The sequence below is a fragment of the Agelaius tricolor genome, unplaced genomic scaffold (assembly GCF_023055355.1).
Source record: "Agelaius tricolor isolate 1412-34295 unplaced genomic scaffold, bAgeTri1.0.p SCAF_11, whole genome shotgun sequence".
In the NCBI taxonomy this organism is placed as follows: domain Eukaryota; kingdom Metazoa; phylum Chordata; class Aves; order Passeriformes; family Icteridae; genus Agelaius; species Agelaius tricolor.
Window position 1 is genome coordinate 16,613,817 of NW_027269271.1, and position 26,153 is coordinate 16,639,969.

At 46.8% G+C, this 26,153-nt stretch overlaps 2 protein-coding genes and 1 long non-coding RNA gene across 6 annotated transcripts in view; 2 read left to right on the plus strand and 1 right to left on the minus strand.

Annotated features, from left to right (window-relative positions):
• Positions 1-4,025, plus strand: part of ZNHIT6 (zinc finger HIT-type containing 6) — a 30,906-nt gene extending 26,881 nt beyond the window's left edge. The window contains exon 11 of the mRNA XM_071435644.1: positions 3,134-4,025. Within this exon, the coding sequence (XP_071291745.1) occupies positions 3,134-3,219 (86 nt within the window). The 3' untranslated portion in view covers positions 3,220-4,025. The remainder of the gene's footprint in view (positions 1-3,133) is intronic.
• Positions 4,026-13,745: 9,720 nt separating this feature from the next.
• On the minus strand, positions 13,746-16,337 carry CCN1 (cellular communication network factor 1). Its single transcript, XM_071436359.1, has 5 exons — positions 16,159-16,337; positions 15,826-16,042; positions 15,140-15,487; positions 14,797-14,999; positions 13,746-14,689 (listed from the first exon to the last, which is right to left on the minus strand). The coding sequence occupies exons 1-5, from the start codon at positions 16,216-16,218 to the stop codon at positions 14,390-14,392; spliced, it is 1,128 nt and encodes a 375-aa protein (XP_071292460.1). The 5' UTR covers positions 16,219-16,337; the 3' UTR covers positions 13,746-14,389.
• Positions 16,338-17,532: 1,195 nt separating this feature from the next.
• LOC139594366 (uncharacterized) lies at positions 17,533-24,018 on the plus strand. 4 transcript variants are annotated; one of them, XR_011680615.1, is made up of 4 exons: positions 17,533-17,703; positions 19,642-20,292; positions 21,910-22,209; positions 23,305-24,018. It is a non-coding gene; the product is annotated as an uncharacterized lncRNA (long non-coding RNA). The 4 variants fall into 4 exon arrangements; XR_011680614.1 differs by having other exon boundaries at positions 19,642-19,813; positions 19,951-20,292; positions 21,910-24,018; XR_011680616.1 differs by having other exon boundaries at positions 19,642-19,813; positions 20,100-20,292; positions 21,910-24,018.
• Positions 24,019-26,153: the final 2,135 nt, after the last annotated feature.

Consider the following 26,153-nt stretch of genomic DNA (forward strand, 5'->3'; position numbering starts at 1 on the left):
TGGCAGTGCACATACAGACACTGCAGTACATGAAGCTGGCAGCTTTTGAGTTCATCCATTATTTCTTTTTCTAGGAGCCTTGCTTTTCAGTACTCAGCTGTACCTCTATGACTTAGAGGTCAGGAGGGAATTACAATTGATTGACTCATGTACTTAATCTGTATGGGGTTGTCATTGTCTCCTGAGCTAATAGGGAGATTGTCCTTTTAAGGGTGCAGATTCAAGGAAGTGTTGATTGAACAATGGTATTTTGAGGCCATGCTGCTGCAGCACCTATTTCCTCTGTAAAAGGCAGAACAGGGGAAGAGAGAGCCAGTAATAGCTGGGAAGTGCCAACAGCTCTGCCACAGGGCAGTGCAGATGTGTGTCTTGGGGACAGTAACCTTCCTCTGCTGCAGGAATCATTTGATGTGTGGTCATCCCTGCAGGGGTTCTGAGAACACTAACAGCCATTTCAGGTTTTGAGAACCATTGATTTTTGTTGTTGTTGTTGTTTTAATTGTTTCTATAGATTCCATAAAAATGAATTAATTAGCTCCCTGTTAAGTTGTCTTGGGTGTGACATAGCAAAAATTACAGCTAATGGCAAAAATACTATGATTTTCACAACTTTTGTCATAACTTACTGTCATCTTCTTAGTTAAGATATTAATAATCAACTTTGGCCTTGAGTTAGGTTAGGAACCTGTGTTCTTGGTATTTTTTCTGTTCAGAGTAGAAACATGTGACAGTGATTTCAGATTCATTGAGGAAAAGCATGTTCACAACATGAATATAAAAGCTGGAGGACTTTTTGTTGCTGTTACTCTGCCTGAAGACAAAGTGCTGTTTTAGTTAGTGTGTCAAAATCATTGTGCTTTTCTATTGCATGCGATCTTTAAAGAGCATAGGAGGAGCAAAACAGTTTTCAGTTTGCTTTAGCAGTTGCATTCACAGATAATTGCTAAAAGTGCAAACCTTACGTTAACCTCCAGGCTGTCCAGGGAGAATTCTCTGTTGTAATCAGAGAAGTATTTTAGCCCCTTCCCATCTCCCAAGAAGTGACCTTTCTGCTACAGTATCTTCAGAGTTTGTTGCAGTCCAGTTTCCTTGCCATGTATGGCTCTCTGTATCAGTGGCCCTCTCCTCCCAAGCCATCCACCCTGCTGATCCTACTGCCCCCAGTGCTGCCTTTCCTCTCTGCCTGCTGGCATGCCCAGAGGGACACTTGTGACACTTGTCCTGCTGGGAGCCTGGTGCTGACCTCCCTTTGCATTCCAGGCAAACAGCTGCCAGGGGTGGGCATGTGGCAGGGCGTCTGCTGAGCGTGGGGCAGCCATAACCCTGCTGACCCTGTTTGCAAGGGACTCAGGCTAGAACAAGAAGCTAAGTCTTGGGGGAATTTAGTTGCTAAAATCTGCTTCCTTCCTGAGCAATCTCAGATCTACCTCCTTCCCCAGGAAACAACAGAATCAAGTTTTCATGGCCACAGCAACAGGCACATGCTGGGGAAACATCACCATTCTCCCTGAGATTCAAGTAGTAACCCCCAAGGACTGGTGGGGAATAGGTGGGGGATAGCAAGAGCTGGACACCTTCAAAGAGAAACTGCTAGGATTTAATGAGTATAAAGCCTATTCCTCCTATTATTCTTTTCAGAAATGGCTGAAGTATTTTGGCTGAAACTTTCAACTACATAAGGAAAATAAAGATTGAGAAAGGAAACTGCCACTGAAAAACTTAAACTCAGAGTTTAAATTTTACATTATAAGTAAACTGCAGACAGTTTTATGGTGACACAGATTGGGCAATCCTAATTTATAGGCAATGCTATCAGCACCATACAAGTATGCTCTTTTTTAGTGAAGATAATCTATAATTCTTGTTAAATATTACTGTAACAGAAGTAAAATCTATCTGTGGAGCGTTGCTGTGAGTCAGAAGATTGCCACATTCTTTTATGTGATGTTTTGCTGCTTGACTTGATTAACAGCAAAACCTACAGGTGCTCTGATTTCAGCATACAGGGTCAGTCATGGCTGAAGATAGCAGGGGATTATGGAAGCTTTCACAGGCCTTACTTTGTGCATTACTCAGTACATATCTGGCATATAAATGTTAATTGATTATACACTAGATTTAATATAGACAAAATGTGACCTCTGATGTTTCTGGGTGAAATGCTTCTATTTTCTTGAACAAATTCCTTGGAAACTGTACAGGTGCACACTGTGTCCTGTGTATTATCCATGTTTGCCAGCTGTAGAACTTATCTTCACCAGACAGTAGCTATACTTCATCAGCTCCCTTTTGGTAACATTCTCTTAATGAAACCTCTGATACTAAATGCTCAAATGCATCTTTAAATTCATAGATCAAATACTGAAAATAACAATGAGAGCAGAGTGTGATTCATGGGCCTACTTTGCTGTAGTTTATTTTTGTGCTGCCTGAGTGTCACCAACCAAGTGGCATTTGATGACATCAGCACAAGGTGACCAGGGTCAGGGCTCGTTTAAGAAGGATCTGTGGGGTGTGAGGCTGAAGACCAGTTTTGGAGATGAGAATTTCACTTTATGATCTCAGCTGGGCGCAACAGCTGTGCCCTAAAGCACAAGTTATTGTGTACCTTGAACTTCGCCAGCCTTAGCTTATGGATGTACATAGCTTATCACTATCTTTGGGGTGCTAAAACAAGTGGAATTTCATTTTTCCCTTTCCAGTTTCTCTGTAGTTCCTCATCTTAACTGAAATGCTAGGAAAAGTGTAAATTATTTATAATTCATTACAGTTGTGATATATGTCTGTGACATCCCAGAAAACAACATTTAAAACAAGCCAAAAGAATAATTTAAAATTCTCAGTAGATCTAGAATTTTGTGGGGGATAAATATTCTGCTTGCTGGTTGACTGAAAGACCAAGATTTAAAAGATAAAAGGAATTCTCAGCATTGTCCTGCTTTCTCCTTCAACAATGAGGTGCTATCCAGGGCTTTATCCTATGTCATGAAACTTTTTTATGTCTTATGAAATAGCTGTCCTAAAGAAAAGAGTGATTAAAAGGAGAAGAAGATACAAAACTGCTTCTGTATGATGAGCAAACAACATTGCTGAAACTAATTGCTTGTTTGTTTTTTGTGTTCTGTATCCTCAGATGGCAGTGAGCCTGCAGAGAACTCAGACAGTGAAAGCTCATCCCTTTCATCTGTGGAAGAAGGGGAGATTCAGGACAGTTCATGACAGTTCTTTGAGAGAACAGGATGGAATGAGCTTTTATTTTTTTAATTATTTAATTAAATTCTTTTGATACAACTAAGTTCCTAGAGGTTTGGCTTAACTTCCTTTACTAAAGCTAGCACTCTCAAAGTGCTTGACTATTTTTGGGTTTAATAATGCATATTTAGGGATGTAAATCAAAAGATGGGGAATTGTGGTTCCAGAAGAAAATAATATTCTAACTGCATTGCAGTCTTTAATTGCACCATTGTTTTTACTTTTTCCCTAACCAGTTCAGTGCCAAATGTTTGAGTTTAAATATCTGATCACATATTTGTATTTATATGTTGATTTGAGTCTTAATGCTTAAATTTACTGAGAAAAAAGTACAGTTATCTCATTAGATCAGTTTCCTTCTACAGTGTTTCTGTGTAACACTGAGCTACTGAAAATGGTCTTATGTTACTTTTGATCTTGTCTGGTGACATTTTGGGTGCTTGATGCAATACTTTTTTTTTTGTTCCTTACTTGGTTGCATCTTGTTCCATGTCTTAATGGAGAGGTCAGACTGTGTTTTCAGGGTGGCATGTTGCAAGTGTGTTTGGTCTTCTCTCCAGGTCTTCTAAATTAGCATGAGTTTTTATATCCCTAGAAATGGATGCATAGAGTGGCACTAATGCAAATAACACTGGACCTCTAAAGAATGCTTGTGTTATGCATCTCATATTCCTAGTACCTGCTGCAGTTAGTTATTGTAAATACTTACTGCCATATCAGCTAAATTTACCTACTTAAAAACAAATAAATCGTAAAGGAAACAAATTCCTGTACTGTATTGTCTGCTGACAGTTGTTAACTTCTGCAAAGGTTCTTAGATCAGAGACCAGCTGTCCTGTATCCAAGTCCCCTGTGCTGTGGGGTCTGTGGAGGATGAGAACAGCAATGCCCCAAGTGGTGCAAGCCAGGTGAGCCCCTCTCCCCACTGACCAGGGCATTCTCAGGAATCAGCATCAGCCTTTGCCTTGGTTTTGCAGGGGTCTGGCCAAGCCAGCATTTGTCTTCAGTTCATGTTCACTCTAAACAGCTCTCTGAAGCTGCTGCTGTCTTAGTTCCCAGATCTGTCTCCTGCTGGAGACAAGCACCTTGGTGTGTTGGTGGCCTGGGGTGTGTGCTGAATTGCCATGAAGGTTGTATTTCAGTCATGTCTTCTTCTGCCAGTGCTGATGTTGTGGGTGGAAACACAACAGAAAGCAGTGAAGGAACTTCTGGAGGTAGCAGGAGGCTGGGGGAGCAGTACAGGAGAGGGTTTAGGCTTCTGGACCCTCAGTCTGGGATTCAGGGCACCAGGCTGCTGGGCCCTCACCAGCCATGCTGCATGGACAGGATTTCTGAGATGTTCAAAGTTTTAGAAGGTTTTTTTTTTTTTCCCTTGTAAAGAAATTGGAGTTAATAAATTGTTTACCATGACAGCTCACTACTGAAGTTTGGCCAGAGCATCAGACCTTTGTAGTCACATACTACTTTTTCTCCCAGTGGTATCATGTGTCCTTTCTCTTGTGTGTTTTGCAACCTCTGGTGAAACAGGAAAGTTTTTCTTCTCGCCTGGCAATAGCCACCTGTGCTCTGTTTTCTTTCTTAGTCATTGTTGGTCCTCTGCCCACCTCTTGTTTCAATGTTTGTTTTTTTAACCCTTTTTAAAGGACCAGGATTCCTAGCTATAGGTGCTGCTTTCATATTTTTTCAGTTCAGTGAAAGTGAATAAGCCTTTCCTAATCAGTGATTGCTGCACACTGACTTGGTAGCCACAAATTACTTTAGACCAGTCTTGAACTCATTCATAGTAATACCAGTAAAAGAGCCAAATAGCAAAACTGCCACAGTTCATTTGCCAGAAAATGTTTCATTTGCAGGAAAAGCATGGCACTTCTGTTGGGTCCAGAGCCCAGTGAAAATGGGAGTGCTGCAAGTAGTAGTGTTGTTCTGCATGTGTGTGTGATTAGTCTTTGGCTGAGGAGCACAGATTTGTGATTTGCATTACTTTCCTGTGCTCTTGGGGGTTTTCATTAACTGTACCAAAGGGTTTGCCTGGGGTTTTTTTTTTCTTATATAAATCTACATTAAGCTTCCTTGTGAGTCAAAACACATCATAATTTATTTCTAAATGAAGATGCTGTTGAATCTGTCCTTCAGATTTACACCTTAAAGAAGGCTTTAAAACATTATTCCTGTGGTGGTTACTAGAACTGAAATTTCCTAGACAAAGCTGGGAATAATCTCCCAGAGTTCAGTCAGACTGAAGGTAGCATTTGCCATTCTTTCCAACTAAGTTACTGCTTACCTATTTTTACAATTACACTAGTTTGAACAGAAGTGATTGATCAAATACAAATCAAAATGCAATTCAAATATTTTATTCAGTTTTCCTAAGCTTTTTCAATTTTTCTTTATAGTAAGAAATCAAAATTCTTCATATTAGTCATAATTCCTCATAATAATGACGTTCTTGATTTAATCAGTTCATGCATTGTTGTGCTAGGAGGCAGATATTTTTAACACTTTCATAGGCAGTGAAGGAAAGTTCTCTTTTTTCTTTTTTCTTTTTTCTTTTTTTTTAGTGACCTAACCTGGAACAGGCACCTTGTAATAAACAGAAGAGAGAAAAAGCATCTTCTGTATTTTTTAAATTTCTGGTCAAGAACTAGAAATTTAAGACAAAGAGCTGAGGCTTCCTAGAGGGCTTCCATTCTGTCCATTTTGAAAACATACTATTGTAGTCCCATTACACACAGATCCCTACAGGACTCTGCCTTGATTCAGAACAGATCATGTCTGTGAATGAGAACTGTGTGATGTTGTTTTAATCTTCGTCATTCAACACCAGCTTGCATTGAGTGCTTGATTTTATGCCTACTATGCTTACTCATTTATTTTCCTCTATAAACTATTTGTCACAGAGGGAACAAGCTATTTCTGTGTAGTGTTGTTACAGCATTTCTTTTAATGTTTAGACTTTTCAACATGCTTGAGCTGAAGGACTATCAGCTTACAAAGAGTAAAGGCTCTTGTCTTGAATGAAAACACTACTTAAAAAAATTAAAAGCTTAATGATGTCATCCCTTTCACAAACCTTAAAGGACAAAAATAGAGCACAGCTAAGCACACAGCAATAGCTGGGAAGTAGGACTGATTCAGCCATGGGAGAGAACTTGGTTCTTTTCCTTTTTTGTAGAACTTCCTGGGGAGATGAGGCATAATTGAGTTGTCATGGGTAAACAGTTGTACCCCCTGTCAGTGGAACAGCTCAGTTTTGAATGAACACATTGGAATTCTGAGTTTTGCTACATTTATCCTGGCATTAGGAATTGTTGATCCATAGAGGAAAAGAGGGTCATGCCACAGAATGTGTGGCTGGCACTGGTCCTTGGAGACAAAAACTGGACTAGTTTGTGTTACTCCAGTCAACAGTGCAGTTTTACTCTGCATTAGAGGAAAACTCAGTGCAGAACGTGGACTCCAGTCTGAAGCAGGACCTGGATTTCTGAGTTCATGGGAGTGCTGATAGCAAGTCCCAGCTATGTGTTGTGTATCAGCATGGCTGGGATTCAGTGCTTGCCCTGCCAGATAGGGCTGTTCTCTGTTGACATCTGTAGGAGCTGAGAATGTATAACACCGTGCAAGAGCAGGCTTTCCAAGTGTAAATACACAGCCCTGATGATGTAACTGCAGGCCCTGTTTAGTCACAAACATTTCATTCTGCTTGAAGTCCCACACTCTTTTCCTGAAAACATTTATTCTTCTGCCCTCCAAAGGAAAAAATATCTTGAATTGATGTTTATGTTGTTGCTATGACATTCAGTTAAACTGTATGCAGATGCAGGTTCTGTTAATAAGAGAAAAAGAAATGAACTGTGTACTTCAGTGAACAAAGATTACACTGTGTTTGTATTAAAATGTTGCTATGGTAGTGCATATGGTCTTATTTGCTGGAGATCTGTGGTGAAATGGAAAGAAGTCACATGTATGCAAGACAAGAAATGGTAGCAAAAATAACTCAATAGAAATACTGAAACTGAAAGGGAAGTTATAGATGCCATGTAAAATGAGATAAAAAAGGGGTAGTTGTTCTGCTGTCTGTGATTTGTTAGCAGAAGTGTGTTCTCAGTATGGCCCAGCAGGTCTCACAGACCCATAGTACAGTGACTTTGCTCTAGTGATGCTTTTGTAGCAAGAGCTTCTTTCCCTCAATGGTCCTGTGCACTGTAGCTTTTTTGTTGTTGCTTTGGAAGCAAAGTTCCCCTAGCCTGGCCTGATTTCACTGCTGCTAGTTTTTCCTGCAGAAAAGCATTTTCAGGATATTTTACTATAGTAGAGTTTTTTGGCAGGAAAAATCAATAGAGTGATAAAATATGGAAAGCCACTTCCCATATTTAAGAGTTTTGCCTACCTTTGGAGTAAGGGAAAGTCTTTGTGCACTCATGATAGAAATGGTGAAATTAATTCCTTTTTAATTTACTGTCACAGTAGTCCTTGTATTTATCTAATCCATTTACATGAGACTTCTTTTTGTATCAGCTACATGAGTACAGCTGTTCATGTGGTTGCATGGCAAATCAGAATGAGGTCAAAACAATATGCCAGAGAAAGAAGAATAGAAATGAGAAGGGAGAGGGAGTCTTTTTTTAGAGAATAAATGACTACACTGGGAGCTGGCTGGTTCCTGCATCATTTCAGCTGGTGGAAAATCAAAACTGTTTTTAAAATTGTTTTAAAACATCATCCCTATTCTGCTTCAAGGAGAAGGAAGAAACAACTGTGAAAGCTGCTTTTGCCTTTCCATTCCTTGCTTCCAGGTTCTCTACTGGGTCTGTATTGCAGCTCCAGAACTTGTCTGTTTTGCCAAGAGTGCCAATATGAAGTAGAGCTGTGCTAAAGTGAGGTAAGCATTAAGTCAGTGGATGAGGTGTAGATACTAAAAAAGAATGGATGGGTGGCATTAGAAGCTTGGCAAGAAGTCCCCATCACTTTTACACAGCCAACAGGGGCAACCATGTCCTGGGGACATCAGGCACAGCATCACCAGCTGGGCAAGGGAGGGGATTGTCCCTCTCTGCCCTGCACTGGGGCAGCCTCACCTCGAGTGCTGGGGGCAGTTTTGGGTGCCTCAATGTAAGGAAGACACTGAACTATCAGAGAGTGTCCAGAGGAGGGCAACAAAGGTGGTGAAGGGCCTCGAGGGGAAGCTGTGAGGAGCAGCTGAGGGCACTGGGTCTGTTCAGCCTGGAGGAGACTGAGGGCAGAGCTCACTGCAGTCACAGCTTCCTCGGGAGGGGAAGAGGAGCAGCAGGCACTGATCTCTGCTCAGTGACACTGACAGGACCCGAGGGAACGGCCTGAAGCTGAGTCAGGGCAGGTTTCGGTTGGATATCAGGAGAAGTTTCTCCACCCAGAGGGTGTTTGGGCACTGGAACAGCTCCCCAGGGCAGTGGTGACCACACCAGTCTGCCAGAGTTCAAGATGTGTTTGGACAGTGCTCTTGAGCACATGGTGTGACTCCTGGGGTTTCCTGCACAGGGCCCAGAGTTGGACTTGATGATCCTGTTGTGTCTCTTCCAGCTTAGCATTTCTGTGATTCTGTGATCTAAATTCTCAGTGGTATCTCTTTGTTGACCTTTTTTCCCAGCCTCTACTTTCAGCTGTGCTTGGGCATCCATATTGATTTTAGCAGCATTGTTCCACTACAGCACAAATACCTGCCTCTAGAGAAAAATGCATTTTCTTGTTTCAAGTTTCTAACAGACTGCTGGTTTTACAGCCATGGCATCTCGATGTCTGATTTTGACAAGTAGACTAAGTAGGAGTTGTTCTCAAACCTGGTTGGTTTGAGATGCTGAAGGAAATTAGTAGTTTCAGAGAAACTGGTGTCTTCGACTTGGCTGGTGTACTGGGCTTCTTTTGATCTGACATTCAGTGGTCTCAAAACACTGCCGGGCTACTGCTGATTGTTTCTCTCACTTAAATTGATTCCTTTCATCCTGATTGAAACTGACACTTGTCAGGAGGTGAAATAGTTAATGTGTATGTCGCAGCTGGATTCCCATCTGGGCAAATGTGTCCACCCCACCTTTGAATTTCTTCTGACATGAAGAAGAAAACTTAAAAAAATTGTTTAATGTTTTCCTCCTGGATGGTTGTTACATTCCATCCCATAAGTGGTTGTACTTCAAGACAGATGAAGTTGCTTATGTGAATGGTGCCTTGGGGTCTTTCAGGATCTTCTCCAATATAAATTGTGTACATAGAAGTCATAGCTATGTAGTTTTATGGGGGGAACCATAGTGTAGTGGATGCCATCTCTTCAGTTTCTTGTTTGGTCTTTACAGCATGATAGAGAGATGCTTATTATATCATTCTGTTGGTTGGAGGTTTTTTTTTTTGCAGGATTTATATTTTCTAGACACCACTCACTGCAGCTTAATGCAGTTTAGTTGTCTGTGCATTGGAGTGCATTTCTAAGTACCTCCAAAGCTAGTTTTATGTTACTGCTTTCTCTGTGATACCTCCCTGTTTCTGTGTGCTGTTTTAATTGTGGCTATGTAATATGAAGGAAGAAACTGTGAAGGTGAAAATGGGAACATGTCTACATGAAAGGAACTGGCTTGAGGCAGAGCAGCTGGGAAATTATACAGCTTTCTCTTGCTGTGTGCTGAGCACTTGGAGCCCTGCATCGAAATAGTTTCACTGATTAAACAAGTGAGCTAAATTGTGCACATGCATTTCTGCAGGATCAGCTCAGATTGGCAAGCATCTGGCAAGAGCAAGTCTCTGGTGTGACACATTTAACTGCTTCTGTGTAGGTAGGTTTGATTTCCAACCAGGAATGACTTCCCACTGCAAACTTTTCTGTTTCAGTCCTCATTACATGTGAGGGATTCATGCAGGTTCAGTGGACTGGAAATCCTCCTGCAGCAATGCCAGTGATCACAGGGTCACTGCCCGTTCCTGCATAGCCCAGCGGCTGCCCACGAGTAGCAGGGAGATGGGCCTGCTCCCAGACAGTGTCAGCTGGGTCAGGCAGCCCAGGGGACTGATCTGCCATGGGCTCTGCAGGAATTGCTGTGTGGATAAAGAGATTCTTGCAGCCCCACGAGGGTTCAGTAGTGCCACTGTCAGTATGGTATCTGCTTTTCCTCCACCTGCTGCTGCTGCAGAGGAGCGAGTTGGCAGCATCCCACAAGGACTTTGTGTAGTCATGGAAGTCTGTCTGTGTGTTCCTGCTTTTGTTATGTTTCCTGTCATGGAGCACTTATGGAAGCTGAAACTTTGTCTCCACTAATAGTCGGGAAGATTTTATGCGTAACCTCGATATTACAGTGCTTACCGCCATCAAGGAAATAAGCGTGGGGAACACAAGGCTGCGCGTTCCTTCGATCCTAAACCTGTAGTGTGAGAAACGCTCCTTGTGGCGGCAGCACCGCATTCGGCCGAGTGCCCCGTGCCGGTGCGGCGGGACAGTGCCAGCAGGGGCTGGGCAGGGAGCAGCCGAAGGACCGGGGCGCACAGGACGGACAGCCACGGTGGCTGCAGCAGGGCTCTGTGCAGGGCACAGGCTGGGTGGCTGCAGCAGGGCTCTGTGCAGGGCTCTGTGCAGGGCACAGGCAGGGGGGCTGCAGCAGGGCTCTGTGCAGGGCACAGGCTGGGTGGCTGCAGCAGGGCTCTGTGCAGGGCACAGCCACGGTGGCTGCAGCAGGGCTCTGTGCAGGGCACAGGCTGGGTGGCTGCAGCAGGGCTCTGTGCAGGGCACAGGCAGGGTGGCTGCAGCAGTGCTGCTGTGCAGGGCACAGGCAGGGTGGCTGCAGCAGTGCTGCTGTGCAGGGCACAGGCAGGGTGGCTGCTGTGCAGGGCACAGGCAGGGTGGCTGCAGCAGGGCTCTGTGCAGGGCACAGCCACGGTGGCTGCAGCAGGGCTCTGTGCAGGGCACAGGCAGGGTGGCTGCAGCAGGGCTCTGTGCAGGGCACAGGCAGGGTGGCTGCAGCAGGGCTCTGTGCAGGGCACAGGCAGGGTGGCTGCAGCAGGGCTCTGTGCAGGGCACAGCCACGGTGGCTGCAGCAGGGCTCTGTGCAGGGCACAGGCAGGGTGGCTGCAGCAGTGCTGCTGTGCAGGGCACAGGCAGGGTGCTGCAGCAGGGCTCTGTGCAGGGCACAGGCAGGGTGGCTGCAGCAGGGCTCTGTGCAGGGCACAGGCAGGGTGCTGCAGTAGGGCTCTGTGCAGGGCACGGTGCTGCAACCTGCGCTGAAGGCTGAGGCGGTGCCGCTCTCCCTCCTGGCGTGTTGAGACTCCCCCGGCTCTGCTCAGCTCCAGGGAGCTCCACACGGTGCTGGTGGCTTGACTTTCAGGGTTTGAATTCGCTCCAAATGCACAGCTTTTTGTTATGTACATTATTTATCGTATTCCTAACTCCTCATCTAATATTCCTCTGGAAGCAGGATATTGATATTTTAGTTTTTGACAATAAATACAAGTTGTGCTCATTACTTTACCTGTAAGCTCTGCTGCTTCACTTCATGAAACTTGAGTTTATAATCCTTTATATATCCACACCCACTACTTTGGGTTTTTTTTATTCTGCTAGAACAACAGAGGATGTAAAGATTTCAAAGCAAGTACAAAGATGACACACAAAAAATTACAGTGATTCCCTTTATAGTGTTGTAAAAGTAGTTTTGCCATGTAATTGTGAAATGCAAAATAGAAGAGAGGACTATATGGGTGATGACCAGTTGGAGTGACAGCTCCACTTTGAAAGACTTGCAGGTTTTTTTAGTGGGTTTCATTTTACTCTTTTTATACAGGATAACTTCACTTAGTATTTATCTGACCTACCTCTACAGCCCTTATTCTCCCAAGAGCACATGTTTCCAGTGGCAGGGTACAGAGGCACCCCTTACCATGGAAGAGCCCAAGGGCAGGTTGTGCTAGAGCTGCAGCTGGAGTCAGTAGGGCCACTGTTTGTCCATGACGTGTGTCACAGCTGCAGTCTCTGTGTACAGTCACAGGTACCTGTGATTTCTGGGGACCTGTGACCTGTGCTGCTGTGAAGATGGATGTCATTCAAGTGTGGTGACAGTGGCTGTGGCAGGAATGCCCTGCAGCTGCTGGCTGGCTGGGAGCAGTGTATCCTCTTCCCTGCCCGACAGTAACCCAACAGTAAACCTGATGGTTTCCCAGCCAGCGGCTGATGTAGTGAAGTGTTCACTGCTAGATCTACCGAGAAGCCAAACAAAAGTGCTTCCTTGAGTTTCACCCTTCTGCTGTCAACAAATACTGTACAGACAAGTTTAGGTACAGTTGAGACTGGTGGCCAGGTGGTGAATTCCAAAACAGTTCTACTTTTGAACGCCTTCAGGGAGAAAACTTGACTGAGCAGAAAAGAGGGAAGGCTGTACTTTCTCAAAGCATTAGCTGCCAGATATAAGCTTCTGAGATATTTGGCTATTTATTTTATTGAGATACTTATGTCTAATTAATAAAAAATTGACCCTTAACCAATTCTACTTGTAACTAATGACACTGGATGACACCCCTTCACAATTCTAAAACCTCAAAATCAGTCTGTTTTTTATGTGCAGTGTCTTTCTTGCTGAAGAGTGTGGGAGAATCTTTTGACAGAGAAATACCCACACAAGAAGAAAATAATACCCTGTTGCAGGTTTCCTGTCAGTCTTATCTGTAGCACAGCTTTAGGCTAACCAGAAGTTAGCCTAAGTGTGCAGCGTTGGATGCATTCTCAGATCCTGCTCTAGTTCATTTCTTTAAATGTCATTTTTTATTGCATGCCAGCAAGCTCCCTTGCTTAGCCAAATGTCATCTGTGTCCCACAACGTAAAGTGTAATTGCATATTTAAAATTGGGAAGGGGAAGTGAGGAAAAGAGTAGCTCCCTTGCTTTCTACTCTAGTACTACTAGTTTCTACTCTGGGACTAGTACTTGAAATTCCTCACATTCTTTTGTTAACTATATGTTTACTTTTCATCACTGTGTTATTAGGATTAACAAAAGTCATTGCTTCAAGCTCATTTAATTTGAATTTAGTGAAAGCAAACTACCTCCTGCAGCCTGTAGGAAGCATTCCTCTGCCATAGAAATGTATTAATTTGCAAAAACCAGCCACCAAAAACGTGAGACCTGATGACCGTTTTCACCCCAATGTTCAACATCACCGTGCATGCACTGCATTCTAATGAAGTACCTTATGTTGGAAATTCCAGGACAGCTTGAATAATCTGACAGTCTATCAAAGATTTGCATTCAGTGCCAAGAAGCTCTTTCTATGTTTCTATACTTTCTAAAGCATGGGGTTGCAGACTGCAGACACTCCTTCAAAACATCATTTATCCAAAGAATTAAACTTGGCTCTTTAGTCCATTTCTGCATCTGCAGCAGACCTTGCTTTCAGAGAATCCAAACTTTTCAGAATTCCAAGTTTTTACAGAAACCTCTTGCATATGCTATATTTAAGCCTGTTGCCTATCAGAATACTCTACTAAGAGTAGTTAGGTAAATATTTCTTTATTAAATGATTAATTCCATAAATAAATTCTTTTAATTCATTGAATATAAAATTAAAATCATTTACAACTTATTCCAGTATTACAGGGGCTGGAAGGGGTAAAAAAAACCTCAGAGGAAACAAACAAACGAACAAAAAGCTACAGTTTGATAAATAAAATACTCAGCTTTAAAACAACTGATTTCTGTTTGCCATTAAACTACAGTTGGTACATAATAGCTGCCACTGTGAACACCCCACAGGTGCCCACCTCAGGAAGGAATGTAACTTCCAACTTAGTTGGGAAAGGGTGGGAGAAGATTGAAGGAAGGGGAAGAAGCATAGTGTTAAATTGAACAGGACAGAAAAGTTTTCATAACCGGAACAAAACATTAATCTGATCACTTACAAACAGAAAACAGTATATAATTAGATAAGGTGCTCCAAAAAGAAGCAGTAAAGTTGCTCCAGTACTATGAAGCTTTAAGTATGCTTAAATCTCTGTTGCATTAGTGTCCAGTTGCACAGTGCACTCCTGTAACATCTCAATGTTGCCCTCAAATGGGCAAGGCACCACTTCCATCAAAAGTCCTTTCTCCATGGCTGGGTACTTCAAAATTGTGTTTTGCATCCCACCCCCACCACAAGTTAGTCCCTAAATTTATGGATGTCGTTGACTAGTCTGTAGTAGGGATAGGCTTCACTGGCATGTGGGCAGTTGTAGCTGCAGCGGCAGGACTGGATCATCATGACACTCTTGGTGAAGGTTTCCCCATCATCACAGCGGAACCTGACCTTGACAGTCCTGGTCTGCTGGGGTGTGCAGCACCTGCCATCCACGCAGGAGCCGCAGTACTTGGGCCGGTACTTCTTCACACTGGAACAGCCAGCGTAAGTAAACTTCACCAGGGAGGGGGACTTCCTTGTCTTGGTACATTTCTTTCCCTTCTGCAAAGGAAAGGCAATCACATTATTAGCAGGAGATTCTTTTCCAGCCTTTACCCTCTACCTGAAGCAACTTAGAGAGAAGAGGAACACCAGAAGAGTGTATTTACCTTTAGGGAGGCATAGCTGGGCTGGCCACATGGCCTCACTTCACATATCCTGGTCTCTTTGATGAGTTTGCAGTCAGGATTGTCATTTGTCACCCTGGTGGAGATGCCAGTTCCGCACGTCTTTGAGCACTGGGACCAAGAGGTTGTTTGCACGATGCATTTGGGATTCTCAAAAGTTCGGCTTTGTGGCTCGGATCCAAAAACTGGCAAAGAAAAGGAGGGGTTAGTCTAAATATATTCTCTCACTAGGTTTTTGTCTTTCCCTTGGGGTCTAAGGGGTCTAAGTTTTAGCCACCCTCTAGTCTCCTCCCCTTAACTGTCACGCAGATAAACCTACACTCACCGGGTAGCATTTTCAGGCCTCCCTTCACAATGGCAATTAGCTCATTGTTCCTGGTTAATTCGCCTTCGGAATCATCCGGACCAAACTCTTCGCTGAAAAAGCCTTCCAGCTCCTCCAGTGCATCCTTGCTTTCGTCACAGACCCACTCCTCGCAGCACTGCCCGGGGACTTTGACCAGCCTGGGGCTGGAGCAGCCCAGGTTGGGAAGAGAGAGCTCCTGCGGGCAGAGCGGGATGCAGCCCACAGCTCCATCTATGCACGTACACTGGTGTTTACAGTTCGGCTGGAAGCTCTCGCCGTTCTGGTAGATTTTGGAGTTATATTCACACGGTCTTCCCTCGGACTGTGCTGCAGAGATCAACAGGAAGGGAAAGAAGGGGGTGAGCGGCGGGAATCGCTGGTTTAAGCACAGGTATTTGCTGGTCTGTTAAACTCAATGTACGGCGGAGCTCCCTACAACCCCCCGGGGACGCGGGGCCAGAACAATAACTTAGTCAGGAATCACTTTTCCTTATGTGCGTTTAGCGGAGCCCAGACATACTGAATCGCATTCCAGACTGCTGAAGTCATGTGCCTTTCTGCCAAGCTACCGACAACAAAGCATAACCATACATGGGCTCGAAATTACCGAACCCCGGCACCGCGGGGCGCGGGGTCCGTCCCGGAGGAGCGGGGTCGCCGCTTACCTCTGCAGATGCCCTTCAGGGCGGCGGGGCTGGCCCCGAAGTTGCACTCCAGCCCCTTGGTGTGGTCGCAGGGCTGCGATCGGCTGCAGTCCTCGTTCAGTTGCTTGGCGCAGACCTTGCAGCAGCCGCAGCCGTCCGGCACCAGCCCCACGCCCGGGGCGCATTGCGGTGCGGCCGCCGGGCACTGGCACACGGCGGGGCAGGGCGAGCCCAGAGCCTGCGGAGAGGAGCGGAGCGTCCGGTGAGCGCCGGGAGCCGAGCGGAGCCACCCGACCCGCCTCCTCTCCCTCCCTCTCTCTTCTCCCGGACCGCGGGAAGAACCGCGGCACTTACCAGGCGGGCCAGGCAGAGGAGAGCGGCCGCCAGAGCGGGCCGGGTGCCCGCGGAGCCCATGTCCAGCGCCGGTGCAACGGGAGCCCGTGCGAGTGAGAGCGGGAGCGCGGCCGGCGCGGTCTGAGGCGGCGGCGGGCGCCACCGCCTTATATAGGGCGCGGGGCCGCCGCGTGCGCCGCGGCGCTGACGTCGCGCGTTCCGGGCCGCGGCCGCGTCCAGCGCTCGCGGCATCCCAGGAATGCGGCTGGCGCGCGCCGCGGCCGCCCCGCCCCGCCCCGTCTCCCGCTCGCGGCCGCCGGCGCAGCCGCGGGGGGTCCCGGCCCGGCCGGGCCGCGCGGGGGGCGCGGAGGCCTCTCCGCCTTACGCGGGGTCTGCGCCCCGCTCCCCTCACACAGAGCGCGGCCGCAGGGGCCCTTCGCACCCGGGGCTGTGCCGGTGGCGCCCCGCGACCGGCCACCTGCGCGGGCAGCGGCGGGGGAGCTCCCCGGGCCGCCGTGAGGGCCCGCGGCTGCTCCGCGCTGTGACATGGCCCGCAGGGTCACCCGGCCGTGCCGGGGTTCGCTCCGCGCTGCTGCTGCGGTGCGAGCGAGCGTCCGAGCGGTTCCCGGCGCGGCGGAGCCCGGGAGATGCCCGGCGGCACCGGGGCTCGACTTCCCGGCCAGGAACGGGATGAGCACGCAGTGACCAGCCCCCCTCAGCCTCCCTCAGCCTGTGTGTCCCTGGGTTCTCTGTCCCCCACTCAGGTTGGGCGCCCTTGAATTGTATTGCCTCGTTGAAGTTTAATATTTGGGGATAGGGAGGAGAGTTTCAGCTTCTGTTGTGGCGTCTTTTCTTTTCCTGGCTGTAAGTACTTCCAGATGGGATTTAGACCCCAGACGTAACAATATTTCCATATTTGGTATAGCAGTAGCCCGCATTTTTCACATTTTTCTGCTCTGTTATCCAACCACAAAGCATTCTTGACAGCTTCAGATGTTGTTAAATATAGCCCTAACTTCTGTTCCCAGGGCAGGAAATTCTTTGGAATTCCTGATTTTCACGCAATCTGTCTATCATGATTTAGGAGAACTCTGCTGGAGGAGCCAACTGGCATTCTGCTGCAGTTCGCTTCTTTATTGAAGTAGCCCAGCAGTTGGGTCTGCTGCCCAAAGGCGTTACAATGAGTCCCCATTCCAGGGATTTTTCTTTGCAAATGAGATTACTGTTCCCAACACGAGTTTGGGGTTTTTCTTGTCGCCTTCAAGGCTGGAAGGTAGAGAAGCGGATTCAAAAGAGAGGCGAAAGCTTGCAAAACCCCCTCCAAAGGTCATGAAAAGTGGAGGGGGAGAGGGCGAGGGGGACAGCGGGTGGGGGGGATGCGGACAGGAGGGATGTGATTAACCTGGCTGCGGCATTCCCGTACAGCGGGTGTCCCTGCGTGCCGCCCGCCGGGGACGGGCACCCGGGGAGGGGAGGCAGCCGCAGCCCCGCCGCTCGGAGGAGCCGAGCCCGGTCGTCTCGTCGCCTGCCCGGTGGGTGACAGCAAGGACGGTGCGCAGGGCTCCGGTAAGTGCCGCGGGCCCGTGTGCTGTTCCCCGTGCGGGAATGATGAGGCACCTTGTGGGACCCTGCCGGGGCCGCAGGTCGGGGGAGCCCGTCCGGGGCGGCGGGAGCGCTGCGGATGCTCGGCGGCAGCGCCGGCTGGTCTCGCCTCGCCACCGCGCACCTGCCGCTGCCGGCCCGGCACGGGGGCCGTGAGGACAGCCCGGAGCCGCTGCCTCCGGCGCTGTCCCTGGCTCTGCCCCCGGCCCCGCAGCGGCTCCGCGGGCGGCGCGGGGCCGGACCGGACTGGCTGGGGGCTGGGACCAGGCGGGGTGGGCGCTGTGGACGGGGCAGCCTCTCCGCTGAGCGATGCCGTGACCCCGGGGACGGGGCGGTGCCACGGGTGTCCCGCAGGGGACAGGATGACGCTGCCGGCCGGGCTGCGGAGCCCGGCTCCTCCTGCTCCTCCTCCTGAGGGATGTCCCCGCGGCCCTGGCCGTGTCCTCAGCACTGCAGACCCTCCTCCCGGCCGCCGCCAGGCCCTGCCCGGGCCAGGCCCGATCGAGAGTTCCCGTTGTAGGGTTTTTCCCCTCCTCAGTTTCTTGTCTTGATGGTTTTCTTTTCATTTAAGTAAATTGACTTGACGCTTTACTTTGTGGTGGTTTGGGGGTTGGAAAAGGTGTTGGGATGAAAGCTCCATGAACACTTTGCCCAGAACTTGTGCTTCAGAAAGTGGCAGTGGTTTTGTTCATTACTTGTATGCCTCAAAATTTGGCCAGAAAAAACAACAGCTGAGAGGGAAAACCAGTCCTTAGTGATAAGCAGCTCTCTGGAAATTGCCAATATGTACCATGTAGTGCCATTTCTGATGGCAGAAATTATTTTATGTGTCCATCAAGAATTGGAGACAGACCACCAGCAAGCTCTGATGGCTGCCAGTAATGGTAGTAATGACTTTCCATCCCTGCTGATTCAGCTGAGCCCCAGCTGGTGACAAGGAGCAGCAGGGCTCTGGACTTCAAGCTATCCACTATGTTGGTTTTTTTATCCACTATGTCTTAGTTTTACAGGTGTACTGTAAACTGTGGTACTTTAGTTTTAAAAATCCAAAGTACTTTTTTAGATAGGGAACCTGACTGGTACTTTTTTCCCAGGATAGCTCTTTACACAGCAGCATTATGATGAGGAGGAAAATGTTTGTGATTCAACACCTTGATTAATGAAAATTTTCAAAAAAAGTCTAAAATTTTGAAAAAAAAGAAGCTAACACACTATTGTGTGTATAAATTGGCCAGTTTTGCTTTTCAGGGATTTATGCAAACACTTGTTTGCTTAATTACATTTAATTTAAGGACATGCATGGAGCATTTGCTTTGATTTATGACATTCAGCAAATGCCACAGGAAAAGTCAATGAATAGTGCCTTTTCTCACTTGGTTTCATGTCTTACCACACATTCACACAACTCTGATGGGAAACCAACTGAACCTACATTTGCTCAAGAAAAGGTCACTTCAAAAGCTTTGAAGAACCTTTTAACAAACCTGTCCTGAATTTCAAGTAGTTGACAACACTTGAGATAGGTTGAGTTTGTTTGGAGTTCAGGTAAGTCTGTGACCCTTTCCCTGCACACACTTCCCTATCTCAAACCATGACCCAGCATTTGCACTCCAGGCTGTGCCTACCTATCCTGGATGTACATCAGGAAACAGGAAGAAGTTTGGAATATCTTCCTTTTTTAGATTTTGTTCAGTGTAATTTACAGTTCCCAGTAAGTAAACTTTGTTTGCCTACTGGGAAATAGCCCCTGCTTCATGTCATGAAGAGTACTTCACTGGTTTCTCACTTTTAGTGCTGTAGGGAATCACTGGGACCTTGGCTAATGCAAAGCAGGAATTTGATGCTGTTGGCTTACATTGTAGCTATTACAGATTTACTGAGTATATCCTGTCATTTTCACAGGCCTGTGTCTCTCCGGGGAAAGGACTTTCCAGAGAAACAAATCAAGAATAAAATAACTGAATAAAATAATTTCCCTCCACCCAGCAACAGTTCTTCACAGCTGTACGTAGGGACCATGGAGCAGCCAGAAAGGTTGTGTGGGACAGAGGCTCTCTGGGTGCTCCCACTGGCAGTAAGTATCCAGCCCCAAACTGGAGCACACCAGAGGCTTACAACCATGTGGACTCTGGAGAAAAATCTTACTAAATCCAGCATCCAGCCCTATTTCTGTACTGTGTTTAATTTCCTCTTTCTCATTCTCTTTTGCAGATCCATTGCTGTGTGTTTCCTCCATCTCTCCTGTTCTTTCTTTTCTTTTTTGTTGTTCCACCACATCCTTCCCTCCTCTGCTATGTCCTAGTTTTGGCTGGGATAATTTTCTTCCTAGTAGCTGGTACATTGCTGTGTTTTGGATTTAGGATGAGAAGACTGTTGATAGCCCACTGTTTCAGTTGTTGCTGGGCAGTGCTTGCACAAAGTTCAGGACTTTTCAGCTCCTCCCCCCCACCCCACCAACGAGGCTGGGAAGCACAAGAAGCTGGGAGAAGACACAGCAGAGACTGCTGATCCCAACTGGCCAAAGGGACATTCTGTATCATCATATGACACATGGTCAGTATGTAAACTAGGGGGAAGCTGGCCAGGGCCCCTGCTTGGGAACTGGCTGGACACTGGTCAGAGGATGGTGGGAAATTGTGTTGGGCATCACTTGTTTTGTATGTTCCTTTTTACTATTCCTTTGCATCCTTTTCTGTTGTGTTAAGTGTCTCTGTGTGAGCCATGGGCTGTCCTGGTGCTCCCCATTCCCTCCCCCAGGCCGCTGCAGCCCGTGAGCAGCTCTGTGGTGCTCAGTGCCTGCCGGGTGAAACCACGACAGTGTTTACCTACCTTGGGCTGGGCCTCTCCCGCAGCCTCTGCCAGGCCGCCGGTTCCTGCTGCACTAAATCAGTCCTCCCTGACTCAATGGCTCCTCTCAGTCACTCACAGGAGGTGCAAATCCAGTGGGGCAAATTAAGCATAGCAATGCACAGGCAGAGCGGCCAAGTAGCCAGGAGGCTTCGGCAGCTAAAATTCAAGCGGGTTCAGAAGTTTTTCCTTGCTTTGATTTGCTCAGAGTTTATGCTGAATTCTTTTGAGTATGGCATTTCCTATTTGTTTTCTTCCTCTTCCCTACTGCCCTCCCTTCAGCTAAGCTCATGCCTGTCAGTTTTTGTACAGTCTGTGCCTTACTTGTGGTTTCTAATATGTGGGGTTTGCTTTGTAGTATTTGTGCAGTGAGAGACATTGTGCTTTGTAAGTGTGCTGCATTTTCCCCTGGCTGCTGTCAAGGTGTCATAGAGGTTCCCATTGTATGGAAGTGCAAGGGGGACTTGTGAGCCTCCTCATCCAGCAGGGAAACAGAGAAGGAAAATCTGATGTCATATTCAGTTGTGCTTATTTCTTCTTTGGTGTGTGAACTGCATGGCCATAGTTGCAGCTTACATGGATACAAGGATACCTGCAACTTACATGGACATGAGGGACACAGCAATGTGACAGAGGCAGGAAGCATCCCTGCTGACAGTCAGGGTTGGCATGCTCCTGTTGAACCCCTGTTGTGCTGTGTGTCTGTACTCCATGGCTTCCTCACACCAAGCTGGATGCAGAAACATGCAGCAGTTACAGCCAGCTCATGCTTAGTTCCTCCCCAGTCAGAGACTCAAAACACCTTTGTCATGGTCATTCAAGGATCTGACATTAACTTCAGCACCAATGACTACTATTACCTCAGTGAGATGAATAAATTACTTACACATGGTCATCTACTCTCATGCAGGTGTACTTCAATGCTAGGCTACATCCAGAAGGTGCAGTTTGCAACAAGCACCTCCCTATAGCTGAAGTTTGCAATGCTGAGACTATTGTGGGCTGTCTCTCCATGCCACAAAATAAAAATCATCAGGTGGTCCTAGCTACACATGTATTAGTTATGTCTATTGTTTTCATCCCATGCATTCATGAAGCTTGCAGAATGTAGCAATATAGCCTGTAATCTCTTTATAAATTCCAGAAAAGAATTCACAGCTGTCTCATGACTCACATGAAGGAGGCTGAGGTGTCAGGGGCATACACAGGTTCTTTCCCAGCATCTGCTGAGACAAAGGTCTCAGGCAGAGATCTCACTGCAGAGAATTCATCATCCCAAGTGACCTCAGTGAAAACATCTTAACTTTAAACTTTGGTCTTCAGAGTGCAGGATTTCCCAGTGGAGCTGTGTGTGTGCACTGACAGCAGCTAAGACAAAATAACCAAGCTCAGAAGAAAGTTGCTCATGATCTCAAGGAGTTACTGGAGCCAGCTGAACCTGAGATTGCAGTCAATTGGGCTGTGCCTGAGAAATCCTTGATCAAAGCACACTTCCAGGCTGTGATCTGTAATGGTTGTCAGCTGCAGTCTGCCTTAGTCTACAGCCTAACTGCACCTTGGAGACAACCAGCTCCTGCTTGAGTCTGCCTTGTGGGACTGTCTGCTCAGAACGCACACTCTCTGGTAGGTTCAGGTTTGTTTCTTTTCCTTGTCTACATTTGAGATATATTACAAACTCTTCTTTTCCCAAAGGTGCTTTCTTTCATTATAATTAATAATCATAACTACATTTCCTTAAGGTTAGTCTGTGTTATGGGTATGGGAACCCTTTGCCTTCCTGCTGATGCTTTCCCTCCCTCCCTCCCTGCTGGTTATGACCTGACAGAATAGTTTTCTCTCACTGATTTGTGGGCATTCAAAGGAGTTGCCTAGCCTTTAATTGTATTAGCAAGTTTTTGTAGATGTTTTCTTGAAAAATTAAGGAAGTATTGATTAATTATTTTTTCTTTGCACACAAATGGGAGGACAAGCCTGCTCTGGCAGGATGCTGAACGTGTTCTGCCACACAGTGCTTTCTGTCACTTACTGCACTTTCCAGGCTAGCTGCTGGAAATGTCACTGGATTAATTTCAGAATCCCCTAAGGTGCCTGTTGGCTTTGTCCAAAATCATTACTCATTCTCTGCTATGTACTCATTTTCTGTTACTAAAACACAGTGAGACCTTAGCTGTGTTTGCTGCATTACTGTTCATTTCTATTCTGCTCCATCTGGACTCCTACCCTTTTCCCCCCAGTATGTTTTGTGAGCACCTAGCAGTGGCAGCTAGCTGTGTTCTTCTCTTGGGCATGCTTATTTCATGAGCTAAGTGGTGCAAGGAAGCCAGGCACCACCTCCCCCAGGGACACTCCACTGCTGGAAATTAGTTACTTCTGCCTCTTGCTTCCAGTCTGTGATAGTGCAGTGGAAAAATCAATAGCAGACAAATAATTAGACACGATGTCATCCTTGCAGATAGGGAGGACTTGCAGGCAGACAGCAGATCATGTATGTGCCTTAAGAATGCTTGTGGAAATGGGGTGATGATCCAAGAATGTGCAAATAGCTGCCCATCCCAGTGTTACATGCCTGTGATGGGGAAGAAGTGCTAAACCATCTCTTGACTTGACTAGCATACAAACAAAAAAAATTTGTCTTGTTATGGGGACTGGTTGGGATGATTTTTCTAGGTGAGCAAAGAAGAAACTATATGAATGGAATCTTTATCTTCTCTCTGCTAGGGGCTAAAATAAAACTGGAGGGAGCAAGGTGGTGAGGGCTGCTCTGAGGAAGGGTGCACACATGGGCTCCTTCCAGCAGCTGTGTGCAGAGCCTCAGGGAGAAGGCCACCTCTTTGAGCCAGCCAGGAAGCCTGTCTCCTGCCCACTGCTTTCCCAGCCACCAGTGTTCTCAGGAAGTAGGAGGTTAGCAGAGGCTATCAGCAGACTTTGGTGCAGAGACTTTTTTATGACTGCATTAACATAACTATTCCTGTTGTACTTAAGTTATGGCTCCTAGGGTCAGTGTTGAGATGAAACCAGAAGCTCTTCTGCATGGAGCAAGCATTAAAAGCTAGCTGATATACTAATTGTAAAAGAAAATTAGTGCTGGCTACCAGCTATTTACTTTCAGATAAGTTTGCTTTTGTATTTTAATTCTTTTAGCACTTTGCATCCATCTCTGTTCTCTTGTACACACTCAACCACGAGTTTGCCACTGTCCTCTCTGGACAGCCTGGAGTCTGCTTCTATTAGCCCCCTCCATGAGATCAGATCTCAGAGGATAATTTAGGATCAGGGCAGAAAAGTGGTGGATAGGATGGGTCTTTCAGGTGAGCAGTGTGTGATAACATGATAATGTTTGTAGCTGGCTGTGAGAGGAGAGCCTCTGGTTCCAAGGATGTACCCATGCAGCCTTTAACAGTGCCGTGTCAAAATAAAAATCATTGATTAAAATTGTGCCTTGCTTGTGCTGCTAAAAACACTTCTAGATTATACACACTGAAAACAGTAAATATTTAATGTACAGGTTTACTTTTCCTGGTTTATAGAAAGCTCAGTGGGCCTGACAGAGCAGCTAGACAGATGTGTTTATAGCGTGCTCCCCAGGCAGGTACAATGCTGCAGTGTTTGGCCTGGGAGTTCTGCAGGGACATGCTTAAAAAAATAAAAGTGTTCCATTTACACTGGGGGGGAAAAAATCCTGAGAATGTTTCTATTAATATTAGCTGGTGCAAAATCCCAAACTCTACATTTCAGGCCTTACATACTTCAAAAATAGGGGACTGGATAGTAGGGATGTGCAGTAAGTGTTTCCTCTCTTATGTACCGGGGAGAGGGACAGTCATGGGCAGTTCTTCTGGCAGGAGAGGATGGTTGTTGCTGAAATGCCCCTGATGAAGGTAGGGAGTGCAATAAAGAGTTCAGGAGTGAGCAGAGCAGGGCAGCAAACCCTGTGCATGGGAAGCCTGGGTAGGTGGGGATGCAAGCCAGAATGCAGTGCTTGTGGTTTTCCACAGACAAGGAGCTGGGGCTCAGGACCATGGCTGAGATCCTGGATGTTTATCCGGAGGAATATTTCTAAAAGCCGAGAGGAACCAAATGCTGTGGGGAAAGCAAAATGTGCAGAGCCCTCCCCACCCAACAGGTTGGACACACCTCCCACACACTTGAGATGCTGACAGGAATGGTTGGGAACCCACTTCCACGTTCAAGATTTTTTTAATAACTCGTTTTGACATTGGCTGAGGTATTTTATGAGGATTAGCTTCCCTTTCATTATACTGACATTAAGGCTGATATATCTGGTCAAAATTAATGGCATCAATTAATTAGCACACATTGATTAACTGAAACAACTGACATTTGGGTTTTGGAATGTTCCCAAGGAATGGGTGGCTGCATCTGCCTCTCTCAGATTTCTTCAGAAGTTATCCTTGGTTGAGAAGTGAGTTTATTTCAGTAATCTGATTAAATAGTTGGCAGCTTTTGAAAGAAAAACCCCCTGAACTTTTAAAAGGAGATCTTGGGCTGATAAACTTCTCATAAAAGTTTTCTGTTGAAGAAAAAGTGGAATTAGGAAGCAGAAGCCTGTCTTAGGGATAGCTGAGCACTTTATGATTAAATATATATCATGTCATGTGTGTGAGAAAGTCAGGAGTCCTGGTGAGATGGTTTTGCTTTCTCCCCAGCTTTACCTGCCAAGGACATCTTTCCTGACTGCAGGTGACGTGCCATCCTGGTGGCACATGGGGCTGGGGCTGTCCCATATCAGTGCAGGACAGCACCATGGTGGTGAAAGCAGCTCAGCACTTCTCCTTCCTGGAGCCCTCCAGCAGAGGGGTGAGGGGCTGCCTTTCCTTCGAGCCCTGGCTGCAGCTCCCTTGCCTGCCAGCTCCTTTTGGGACAAGGATGCACAGACCACCCCATTGCCCAGGGAGCATCAAGAAAGGAGGGTGCCAAGAGAAGGGGGATCCTGGGCTGAGGACTGGCACTGCCACAGCAGCACTCGGGGCCATTGCACATCCAGGAGAAGGGGCAGAGCAGCACCATCTTTGCTTTGCAAGCTGAACCACAGCCCTGGTTTTTCATTTATGGCCCTCTCCCTCCTCTTTGCTGCACATCAGTTGTGAGCTCTGGCTCAAGCAAACCCGACCATGCGGGACCCAAACTGAGACTCACTGATTCCAGCAGTCCTGCTGGCCTGAGGCAGCCTGCTGGCTGCTCCCTGGAGCCACATTCCCTGCATTTATGACCCCCACATCCCTTGATGCTGGAGTGGCACACAGGGCTGCAGTAAAGCAAAAGCTCCTGCCTGGGCCCCCCAGGGGTAGCAAACAGCACATTAACCCTCTGTGAGACCTGGCAAGGACTGGTGACTCTCAATGGGTTTTATGGACACTCTTGCCCAAGTATCACACATTTAGGAGGCTGCACAGTTGATGCACAGTCAGCTCCTGAAGGGCAGCTGGCACGGTGACAGTAGCCTTAGAAAATGAACTAATTGTCAGCTCCAGTCTGGATGTCACCACCATTTTAATGCGAATGGACTTTTTCCTCAGCCAGCCTCCTGTCTGAATGGGGAGCACAGA

Coding starts and splice junctions, on each gene's coding strand:
- CCN1 (XM_071436359.1), bottom strand. CDS start 16,218: ATGGGCTCCGCGGGCACCCGGCCCGCTCTGGCGGCCGCTCTCCTCTGC. Junction 15,000..15,139: donor AGGCCTGAAAATGCTACCCG/GTGAGTGTAGGT, acceptor TTTCTTTGCCAG/TTTTTGGATCCGAGCCACAA. Junction 14,690..14,796: donor CCAGCTATGCCTCCCTAAAG/GTAAATACACTC, acceptor TTTCCTTTGCAG/AAGGGAAAGAAATGTACCAA.